General features: G+C 33.6%; 1 protein-coding gene across 3 annotated transcripts in view; it reads right to left on the reverse strand.

The window, feature by feature from the left end:
* The window catches only part of TRAPPC8 (trafficking protein particle complex subunit 8), a 92,745-nt gene that overhangs the window by 37,242 nt on the left and 42,942 nt on the right, over positions 1-12,561 (reverse strand). For all 3 annotated transcript variants that reach the window (XM_082641432.1, XM_082641431.1, XM_082641430.1), the window contains exons 13-18: positions 9,424-9,648; positions 8,100-8,208; positions 6,266-6,460; positions 4,999-5,126; positions 2,003-2,077; positions 1,333-1,459 (exon numbers count right to left, since the gene is read on the reverse strand). In XM_082641432.1, coding sequence (XP_082497558.1) covers positions 1,333-1,459; positions 2,003-2,077; positions 4,999-5,126; positions 6,266-6,460; positions 8,100-8,208; positions 9,424-9,648 — 859 coding nt within the window. The remainder of the gene's footprint in view (positions 1-1,332; positions 1,460-2,002; positions 2,078-4,998; positions 5,127-6,265; positions 6,461-8,099; positions 8,209-9,423; positions 9,649-12,561) is intronic.

The following is a 12,561-nucleotide window of genomic DNA, read 5'->3' on the forward strand; positions in this document are numbered from 1 at the left end:
TCCCAGACCAGACACACAATGTAGCATTTCCCATACCTCATCTGACCCAGATCCCTATTAGCATTTTACATAGTAAATAGAACTACACTAAAACTTCATAAAAATTCTGCTATAAGATGCAATTTAATAGTTAATTCAGGTTCTCCTCCCACTAATGTCATAAAATATTTATTAATGCATATATTTGGTACCTTAAATGAAGCAATTAGCTATAATTTATTGACAACCGTAACTTTGTGGTACTCGATTAAAATCCTAGGTAGGCACAGTGGGAAAGGAAAGAAGCTTCAAAAAGTTTTTAACACTCAGTTTACTTACTTAAAATATTCAAAAATTAGCAAGATTATTTATAAAAGAATCTTGTCTGGTGCTTTTCAACCAAGAATTACACATATAGTACTAAAATGCAGAAACACCATACTCAACTTTAGTAACAATTTTTTGTTTATAATTTTTGAATTCTTATGGATTCATTCCACTTCTGTATACTTTTTAAAAAATGTTTTATTGAATTATCCTAGATGTGCAGGAAAGTAGAAATACCCAACTGAAGGTTAAAAGGACCAACAAATTTTCCAAGTGTTCCCAAAAGATTTCCCAATATAATCAGCTTTTGTAAATGCTAAATTCAAGTCTGCCAATGACCACAATTTGTTAAAAAAAAAAAAAAAAAAATAAGACTTAGCTACTAAAATTAAGAGATAGAAGTGATGGATTTTATAGTAAACTCTCTCTCTAGCATCTTGTCAACTTAAACTCAAATAACAATTACAAGGTAATATTAGATGGGTTCCCTGAAATTAAAGGGCAAAAAAAAGGCAAACCATGTTAAACATGTATCTGGTAGTTTTACTCTTCAAAACTTTGTAAAACTTCAAAATCATCTGGGGCACCAAGAATATCAGCTTAACTCTAAATCCTACTCTTTTTACAAAACAGATGACAGAATTTAAGGTGTTTCACATCCAATGATATGAAAACACTGGTCTTTAGTTTTCATGTTCAAAAAATAGAATATATTAAGACAATTTTTGTACTGGCAGCAGACATCTCAACCAATGGTTAGAATATATTTAGTTAGAATTTACTAAATTTGGATCAATAACAAAAAAGAAAAATACATAGGGTAGAACCACAGAATCATCAAAAATACATCAGAAGGGAATAAAGTTGTTTTATTTTTGAAGCAATGGCAGAGTTAAAAATAATCCAAAATATTCATTCTTTCATTTGATTAAATGCCTTACTAAATGTACATTAAACTTATTTTTAAAATACCTCATTTTTCATTTTATTCTATGGAGATTTAATTATTGGTTTCTATAGCTTTACCTGTGTGACATCCAGGAAGAGCACCAATGCCATCTACTGCCATGGAGCCCTGAATAGTGCCAAAATTATAAACAACTCCCAGAATATGCAGCTCCCCTATGTGATGGGGAAAGAGCTTTAGCCTTGCCTGTGGAGATATTTAAGTCACTCTTATTATCTGTTTTCATAGTCTCTTAAATAGTGCAATACCTAAATTCTGTAATACTGCAGAATTTATATTTAATATCAATATAATTTAATATCAATAATTTAATATCAATATAAACTCATGACCTAAACTTAACTATCAATTGATTTCTCTTACTAGAAAGCATTTTCTTCAAAAGAAATTTTCTAAATTCAAAAGTTATAGGCCTGGATCCTCATCAATACTTTTAATAAAAACCAAAATATTCTGGTCAAGCAAATATCATATGAAATTACAACACTCATCCCAAGAAGAAAGCAAAAACTTTTTTCACCAGGCTTCTTAGGAAATTAACAAACTAAAGACCACTGCAAACCTACTTTCCCAATCAATCTCCCCCCGTGCAATTCCACTTTCCTAATATTCCAAATTTTAGTTTTTTTTAAGAAAACTGGAATATAAAACAAACTGAATAAATGGATTTTTAAATTTTGTTTTCATCTTACTTTTAAAGACTTGACAGAAAAATAATGAAACAATTACCACTTTAGATTCTTCACTATTAATTAAGAATTCTGAAACAACTTCAGTTCCAATCATTTCAGGTTCACCTTTTACCTGAAAAGTAAATTATGTAAAATATACATTCTAATGAATAAAGTATCAGATTATTAACATTTCTATGTATCAATATTTAAGAACAATAACAATAGTTATAGTTAGCATTTATTAGCTTTTCACCATGTGCTAAGCAATATGCAAAGTGCTTTGATTTCACACCGGCAGTACAGTCATGCAGTAGTAGGTACTTGATTTATTTTATTTTCATTTCATTCAGTCCAATTCAACTGCAGAAGATAAGTGATCTACTCAAAGTCACAGCCACCAAGAAGATAAAACCTCAAGAGATACAAGTTCAGTTGCTCATCGTAAAAAAATGGCCAAAATGGCCATTTAATTTAATCTTGCAATAAGAGCAAATTTTTTCTTCTTTTACTCCGACCAGCCTCTTTTTCCAAATTGGCTAATTACACATGGAAAAAGTAATAACAGCTTAAGTAGGATACATAAGATTGGTGGACAATAACGGCAGTGCGGGAGAGCAAAAAAGTCCTGTCTCTTCCAAAAGCAGAGCTAAAGTTGGCTCACACTGGGGTAAACTTAATCCTCATAAACCCTGTTTAACTTTTACCATGAAATTAGTTAACTGACACAAGAAATAAAAATTACATTTCCCTAAATTCCAGTTCAGCATCTTAGTCCATCACCAGTAGAAGCTCATGAAGAAACCCAGAGTGTGAAATTTACAGAAAAAAGTGCAACTTCATTATACACAATGACAATTTTCACTTAACTTTAATAAACCTCCTTTAAAACCTAACATCTTGAACAGACTAACATACATCAAAAATTAACAGAACTTTGAAAAAACTTTTCCAAGAGTGAACAATTTATACTCTTCTAATTTGTATTCCAGGCATCCAAAAAACATTAGAAAAATTACTGAGGTTGCTAAAATTCAAGTCAGAATAGAGCCTGGGAAACCTCAATCTTTCAAAACTATTCACAATAAGTATAAATAATCACAAAATGTCTTCAATGAATTTAAGCAGCAAGACTTAAGACTTAATAAGGCAATCTTTAAAAAAATGAAAATGCTTCAAGAGAAATAGTTTAAATAGTTTAAAGTTAGTATAACAGACATCTTCTTTCAAGTTCTCCCTTCATAAATCAGCACCAAAATATTGGGATATTTCCCAATTTAAAAATAAATTTTACCACTTTATTAAAGCATATAGCAAGGTAGTATAAAGAAGTATAAGTAACATAATAGATATTGGTGAATAAACTAATAAATAACTAAGTAAAAAAATGTATTTGCCCAAGTTATTTCTATTACAATCAGCTGCGTAACAAAATTTCCTGCCTCAAAAATAACTATCTTAAATATATAAAGAAATTATTACAGACATACATAAGAAAAAAGATAAATATAAATGAAAGTTATGACAATTCACAAAAGAAAAAATATAAAAACAAGAACTTCAACTTCACTAGAAATCAATGAAATGGAAAATAAAATAGTATGACAGCATTTTTCTTAACCTATAAAATCGAGACTTTTTTAAATAAATAAGAATACTTAATCTTGCAAAGATGAGATACCCAACCCCATATACTGCTGGTGCAAAGCTTGCTGGTATGACCTTTTGGGAAACCAAGAGTATTAAAATATTTATTCCCTAAAATATTCTAACTTCATGGCTAGGAATTTTTCCTACAGAAGTAATCAGGATATGAAACTATGTACCCAAATTTTCACCAATGAATTATTATAATAGTAAACAAATGAAAACTTCCAAAACTACTACCAATGGAGAGAGTAGAACAGCTTACAGACCATTCGTGTTATGGAATATTATACAAAAATGAAATATTAATATTTTTAATACCAAAATATGCATATAAATACAGAATGAAAAAAGCAACATACATAATGAGAATCCCACATATGAGGAAAAAACATACAAATGCAAATGATTAGAAAGGCATACAAAAGTGTTAAAGTAGTTATTTCTAAATACTGAGAAGACAGTGAAATCTAAGAAGCAAAACAAATGAACAAACATAACAAAACAGAAACAGTCATAGATACAGAGAACAAACAGGTAATTGCCAGGGGGCAGGGTGGGAGGAAATAGGTGAGGGAGATTAAGAGGTACAAACTTCCAGTTGCAAAGTCAATGAGTCACAAGAAATGTACAATGTGGGGAATATGGGCAATAACCCTGTAACATCTTTGTATGGTGACAGATGACAACTAGACTTATTATGATGATCATTTAAAAATGTACAGAAATAGCAAATCACTATGTTGTGTATCAGGAACTAACATAGCATTGTAGGTCAATTATACCTCAAAAACAAAATAAACAAATGAACAAACTCATAGAAAAAGAGATCTGATTTGTGGTTATCAGAGGCAGGAAGTGGGGAGATGGGGAACTGGATGAAAGAAGTCAAAAGATACAAAATTCCAGTTGTAAGGTAAGATACCAGAAACATAATGTACAGCATAATAAGTACAATTAACACTGTTGTACGTTATATAAGAAAGTTAAGAGAAAATCCTAAGCATTCTCATCACAAGGAAAAATATTTTCTTCTATTTCTTTAATTTTGTATCTATATAAGATGATGGATGCTAGTAAACTTACTATGATAACCATTTCTTGAGGTATGTTAAGTCAAATCATTATGCTGTACACCTTAAACTTATACAACGCTGTATGTCAGTTATATCTCAATAAAACGAAGAAATAAATGCTGAGAAGACAAAACAGTTTTACTTCTATCCTCATCTCCTTCTGTACTCTCAATTTTCAATAAGCATATCTCATATTTTTTGTAACTAGAGAAAATAAGCATAAAAAAAGAGTAACTTCAGCTCACTGAACAGAAGAAGTTGAAATGCTATTACAGCATCTGTTAGACTGTTACTGAAACATGCTTATTACAAATACCTTTTAACAACTTACTAGTTCTTTAACTTCATTTTCCTTTCCACTGACATCTTTAGGTTGAAACTTCCAGAGCAATGACAAATCAGTCAACAAAAGTGGAACTTTCAAAGGGTTTCTAAAAGCCACTTCCACTGTTACTGGCTCTATAAAAGAAAGGCCTAAATTAATAACTTGAATAAACCCCATACATCACCCTATGCTTCAATTCTCTGAACACACCTTGCTTTCACAGCTCTGCATTTCTGCCTATCACCTTGTAAACGTCCATTTATTCAGGATCCAGTTTAAATTACCTTCTCAAGAAGATTTCCCCAATTTCTCTGTACCAAAGAATGTCATTCTGTCTTCTATATTTCAAAAGCACATTGCATATTCCTGTATTAAAGCCCCCACTGCATGGTTTTATAAATGCAGCTCACTATATTATGAGTACTCAATTTACTTTTGCATCCCCAACTTCTAGTCATATTTGGCACGCAGAACATTATCTTGAGGGCTTCCCTGGTGGTGCAGTGGTTAAGAATCTGCCTGCCAATGCAGGTGACACGGGTTCGAGCCCTGGTCCGGGAAGATCCCACATGCCACGGAGCAACTAAGCCCGAGCGCCACAACCACTGAGCCTGCACTCTAGAGCCCGCGACCCACAACTACTGAGCCCACGCGCCACAGCTACTGAAGCCCGTGTGCCTAGAGCCCGTGCTCCGCAACAAGAGAAGCCACCGCAATCAGAAGCCCGCACACCGCAATGAGAAGCTTGCGCACGGCAATGAAGAGTAGCTCCTGCTCGCCACAATTAGAGAAAGCCCACGCGCGGCAACAAAGACCCGACGCAGCCCAAATAAATGAATTAATTAATTTAATTAAAAGAAAAAACAAAACCCCCCACATTATCCTGAATACACTGTAAACAAAACAAATAAAAGCTGATTCACGTTGTTGTACAGTAGAAACTAACACAACATTGTAAAGCATTTATACTCCAATAAAGATGTGGGAAAAAACAAAAAACAAAAAACACCATGAATAGAAATTCAAGGGACTTCCCTCGCTGTCCAGTGGGTAAGACTCCACGCTCCCAATGCAGGGGGTCTAGGTTGGATCCCTGGTCAGGGAACTAGATCCCGCATGCGTGCCACAACTAAGAAGTCCGCATGCTACAACTAAGAAGATCCCGCATGCTGCAACTAAAGATCCTGTGTGCCACAACTAAGACCCAGCACAGCCAAAATAAATAAATATAAATAAATAAATATTTTTTTGAAAAGAAATTCAAGTATATCACCTTCTACAACTGCAAGCGGAAATCTTGAGTTATCTGAGTAACTGTTCAAGCAGTACTCTGTGGGATGGAAGTTGGATGGAAGTACTCCTCTGTTGACCACAGCCACAACGTGTTCCTCAAGTTCTCGCCACTGCTGAGAGGATTCAGAGTCATATTCTTGATCAAGACTTACATGAGTAGCTGCTTGCTTTTCACCTTAAAAAAAAAGAAAAATGTCACTATTAAATACACATATTTATTAACACCTGCCCTCAAATGAAATATATTTAAAATAAAGGTCTAAGGTATCCAAATAAACACATATACCATTCTTGCCTATTTCCAATTATCTGAGAGAAAAACATCCTCTTACTAATTCTAGCCTGATTGGAACTTAACTTATACTATTGATGCTTTTTTCCTTCTGACTCTGAAAGAATACATCTTCCTAGTCGTCTACAATTTTATATGAAATATTTCAAACATACGCACAAAGCATGGAGAATAATATAACAAATACTTGTATATCAAAATTTAACAAATGTCAACTTTGTTATATGATCCCAAATTTTATTTAAAAATAAAATAAATGTTACAGATAGAGTTGATGTCCTCTATGTCACCCTCCCCAATCCTGTCACTCTCCTTCATCTCCTCCACTGGTACCACTTCTTCCCAGAGTTACTCTGAAGCTGAAGTATAGCATTCACACTCATATTTTTTATTTGTTTTACCTTACCAAATGAGTGTATACATAAACAGTTCATAGAGTTGGTTTATATTTTTGAAATTTATATACATGGAATTACATTTCAGCCATCATTCTGCAACTTTTCCACTCAGCTTTATGTTGTGGGTATTGTCCATGAAACCATTATATGAATGTACCAAAATTTATCAATTCATTCCCTGCTGTTTTACTTTTCTTGCTACTAAAAACAATGCTGCTATAAGCATCCTGATAAATATTTTTAAATAAATTACTAAATTAGCTCTTAAAAAGAAACATATTAAGCTCCAATTAAGAAGGCTTAAAATTACAAAGTTTACTTCAACATGCATGAAGACCCTTGATGTATTTATACTTTTGGCCCAGGACTGCCATTCTATGGCTCAATGCTAAGGAAATAATCCTATGGGTTTTTTGGTTTTTTTGCAGTACGCAGGCCTCTCACTGTTATGGCCTCTCCCGTTGCGGAGCACAGGCTCCAGACGCGCAGGCCCAGCAGCCATGGCTCACGGGCCCAGCCGCTCCGCGGCATGTGGGATCTTCCAGGACTGGGGCACGAACCCGCGTCCCCTGCATCAGCAGGCGGACTCTCAACCACTGTGCCACCAGGGAAGCCCAATCCTATGTTTTAAAGAAGTCTTACAACAAGAACAGCATAATATTGGCAACTGTTCACTGCATCTGTATACATTTGAAATTTTCCATAATAAAATGTTAAGGCAAGTTTTATTCACAAAAATGTCTATTGTAACTTAGATTTTATATAAGCAAAAAGATGGAATATAACAAGCAAATGTTACAATACTTTATATGCACTGAATGGAATATTTTACAGCCATTAAAGATGTTTATCAAGATTATGTAAAAACATGAGAATTCTTTATATTATATAAGAAAAGTCATTATGAGTACAGCTATTTTGTTGTTATTGTTTTTAGTTTTTAAAGCTGGAAGGAAAACCCCGAAGTAGTAGCTCAGGTAGCAGGATAATAGATGATATGGTATTGCTGTTTATTTTCAAATATTCTTTAACAACTACACATTATTTTTTAAATGGAAAAAGATGAAAAAACTTAAAAAAAAAAAAAGTCAAGCGGTAACAAAGCCAAATTAAACTTTACTAACCATCTGCTGGTCGTCTGTCGTGGCCAAAGAAAACCCGTGTTGCTGAACTGTTAATATATGGTAAAGGAAGCTGCGGTAAAGGACCATCTGGTGATAGCTGACTTACATTCTAGGAAAAATACCAAAGAAAAGAACAATTTTTGAGAAAACTTAGTTATCTTCAAAATGTACTTCCTCATTTTTTAATACACAAGATATTAAAAACATGTTAAACAAGAATATTAATTACTAGTTTTACTTAATATTTGAGTCATAAAATTTTATAACTGGGAAGAACTTTAGATATCATTGATTGTGGTCCAGGAGAATCTCCCTAAGGTTACTCCGCTAGTTAGTTCCCTCTAGATGTTATACCTCCAAATATTATTATTATTATTATTATTTTTAATCACACCACCACCCCGCCGCTTTCCCCCCTTGATGTCCATACATTTGTTCTCTACATCTGTGTCTCTATTTCTGCCCTGCAAATTGGTTCATCTGTACCATTTTTCTAGGTTCCACATATATGCACTAATATACAGTATTTTTCTCTTTCTGACTTAACTTCACTCTGTATGACAGTCTCTAGATCCACCCACGTCTCTACAAATGCCCCAATTTCATTCCTTTTTATGGATGAGTAATATTCCATTGTATATATGTACCACATCTTTATTTTTGTATGTTTTTTACCTGGACTCATTATAGCATCCTATCTGCCAAAATTCTTACCCATATGATTTCAAATTAATAAAGTATAAAAGGGTAATTATATTTTGCAGGACAGATAAAATATTTACTATTCATGGACCCTGAGGAAAAAATTACAACTTTCCATTTCTCCACAAAACAATGCTTTAAAGTTACTATCCTCCTGTCTCAGTGAAATACTTTTTCTTCCGATTAATTCTTCTGCATTATATCAAATTTATCTATCTACCTCCCACAGATCTGTATCTCCTTATCTTTCATAGGAAAAAGAGAGGAATGTACTTTCCAAATGGGGAGATAACCCAATATACTGTAAAACCAGTTATAATTCAAAAATACGTAATGAAGAAACAGTCCAGAAAGCTCATGGAATCTTTTCTTTTTTTAAGATTCCAAGTACAGATACAAATGTTTACTGGAATATTAAAATTCTCTTTTATGAAAACTGTGGAAAGGTAGCACAACTCAGATCTATGACCAAAAAGCCTAGCCTGCCATATTAAGACAGATAATTGCATATATTCTAATAAAAACACTTATAAGACTCCTACTAGCTAGTACTGAATGTGCTTTTTGCTGAAAATAATGACAAATATAATTTTAATATCCACTCCTGAAAATAAGTGTTCACCTTGTAAACATAAAGATATTCTCTGAGGAAAGCCCCTTGTTGAGCAGCAGATTGTTTACTTTCATTGATTAAAATATGCCTAAAAGCAGACACAGCATTGTCCAGTTGCCTAAGAGTATAGGACTGACGTCCAATGGTGAAGTTAATGTGATCCTCTGCAAGAGACCAGCCTTTTCCTTTGTAAACTTGCATGGCTTGACAATAGCAGCGTAAAGCATGTTTCTTCTGTAAGAAAATATACAAAGTATTACAATCCAAATTTCTCTTGGACTGGAAAACACACACACACACACACACACACACACACACACGAAATCAAGTAACTGGTAATTAGTTCTTCCTCTAACAAACACTGGGATGATGAGGAAAATGAAACTAACATTTATGAAAACCCCTTTGCAATTACTGCTAAAAACCAAGAGGTCCTGAAGCAAACAAGTAGCTGCTCTGTCCAAGGGCAAGAAGTCTAAGAAGTCAGGGCTAATAATGACTTCATGAAAAACCACCTGGGAGTTTCCAGAGCAGTAGCACATGGAGTCATGGATCAGTTAGAGACTTGCCATTAGCTTGCAGGTGAGAGCTATCTTGTAAAGTCTAAATTTTTTTATGGTTAGCTCTCTATACCACCACACTGGGCTGAACAGTAATGTGCACACTAATACTGCATATATGAGTATATGGTGTAAGTATGTACATATGTTTATTGCTCTTGTTTGTTTGGCAGTGTAGTGATAAAGTTTGGCATCCGTTTCTTCTGCCCACCGCTGCATCCTGCCACACCCATGAGCAGATATTTGGCTTTAATTACATATCACTGCCACCCTCTGAACTCAGACAACTTCCATTCTAAAAATGGGATTTGGTACCAAGAAAAAGGCTTCTCTCCATCTAACCTTCTGCTTCAGACTAAATTCTTGTAACCACTCCCCTCTCCAGGGCAGATTTACAAATTCTGTACCATGTTTAACCAGAATTGTTCATTTTTTAAGGAAATGTTTTCTTGAAAAGAGATAAAGAAAGCAAATCAAAATCATCTGCCACTTGAGAGCATGCAATAAGAACAGTCTCTCTTTTGTGATATTCTTACAAAGATACCCGATTTGAATCTCAGGATGAGGAAACATCAGATAAGCCTAAACTGAGGGACATTCTATAAAATAATTGGCCTATAATCGTCAAAAGTGTCAATATAATAAAAGTCAAAGTATCCTTCTGAACAGGATCCTTCACTATAAAGGACATTTAGGGGGCAACTATCAACACCTGAATGGCGTCTAAGGATTAGACAGTAGTACTGTATTAGTACTAAGTTCTTGATTTTCACTGTTGTTTTATGGTAATACAGGAGAAAAAATTTTGTTTCTAAGAAACAGGAAATATGTCCTAAAGTACTGGGGGTACTGGGGCACCAGGTACACAACTCTCAAATGGCTCAAGTAAACAAAAGCTTCTGAACTGTGCTTGTAACTTTTTTATAAGTTTGAGATTATTTCAAAATAATTTTTAAGTGATGTTTCTTTAAAAAACAAAAAACCCAATCTTCGTACTTCATTTAGTAAAGGAACACAGTTACTGAATCTTAAAAACTGAGAGATACAGAGAAACAAACGTGTCTAGAAGTGTCGTGTTCAAATGCATTTTTTAGGATCTCTTGAAAAAGCGTCAAAGAGATTTAAGAGGTAACAAGGATTTAAAGCCTGCCTTTTGAAATAAAAAATGGAAAGACTGTCCAGGGTATTCTGGGCACAAACACCTTCTCCAGCACTTTCTTAATTTTTTTTTTAACTGTAAAAGTCTCTTATAATGTCGGTTCTCTAACTTTAAATTCCTTATATGTGTTCATATTCTTAATGAAAAAATTGAATTATAAAAAATTTCTGGGGACAAGTAATTCAACATGAACTCACAGAGAGGACTGAGAAATGACATTACTATATATATAATCTCCTCTATGCTCCTCACTCATCCCTCCCAATACACACACCTGTTTTTAATGGAAATGTTATAAAAAGTTGGTGCTTCTCAGAAACAACCTGGCCTCAGTCAGAATTACGTGCCCTATGCGTGCCCTATCTTCCAAGGAAGATAACTGTTCTTGACAAACTTCAATGGGACATATATTTGCTTTTCCAATAGGTCTTCATTACCAGTTATATTTTCAAGTTTCTACTACTTGAGAAAGCGATTCCCTGGGTTCAAGGTATACAGAGTGGTCACAAAACAGCAACCTACCTTGAAATCATTAACTCCATGAGATAACTACAGTTAAAGATAATTATTAGGCCAGATAGCAAATGTATGTCAACCTACCACAATGTAGCCATTTTTAACGTGCTATGCATTTCCTAGAAACAATATGCCCTGTACTTTTAGAAGGTAAATACAAGATCCAATGACCTCATAACCACAAATGAAACCATTCACAAAAGTGGACAAAGATGTGGAAAAAGGATAACTTATTTTTAATAAGAGACACAATCATTCCTAATGGGGCATATAATTATTCTTCCAAGGAAAGGAAACCACATGCTTAACACATTTTGTAGATTTCTGAATAACACTTTTTAAGCAAAGATAAACAATGGAATAGTATGTTTCAGATGCATTTTATACTTACTATGGAAAAAGAGCTGTGAAAAATCAGAGCCTTTTTATTTTTTTCCCCCACTTCAGAGCCTGAGAAATTCTAATACATAAAGTACATCAAATTATTATAAAGACTTTTAATTTTATAAATATTTTTAGTTTTGTATTTAATATAAAGCAAGGTCACATATTTTCTAACTTGTCAGTTTCCAAAAATAGAGGGAAGAACCCAAATCTTGAAAAGTTGGTTTTTAAAAATCATGGCATTCTTACATGAAATTGAGAATAATTTTAGAACACCTTTATTTCTTTGTATCTTTGAAATAACATATAACTTACAACACTGGCATGTTCTGGTTATTGCAGACTTTGAAAAATGTATGTTCATAAAAATTCTTATTAACTAAATTCAAAAAAATCCTCACACTCCCTGACTAGATTAAAAAATTCCTTAAGAGACAAGACATGTTAGTTTTACGGGTGTAAGCTCAGCTCCTAGCCAAAGTCCCTGGAATATAGAGATGATTACTCAACCCACACTTCTATCTATAT

Source organism: Mesoplodon mirus (assembly GCF_964341445.2).
Source record: "Mesoplodon mirus genome assembly, chromosome: 13".
In the NCBI taxonomy this organism is placed as follows: domain Eukaryota; kingdom Metazoa; phylum Chordata; class Mammalia; order Artiodactyla; family Ziphiidae; genus Mesoplodon; species Mesoplodon mirus.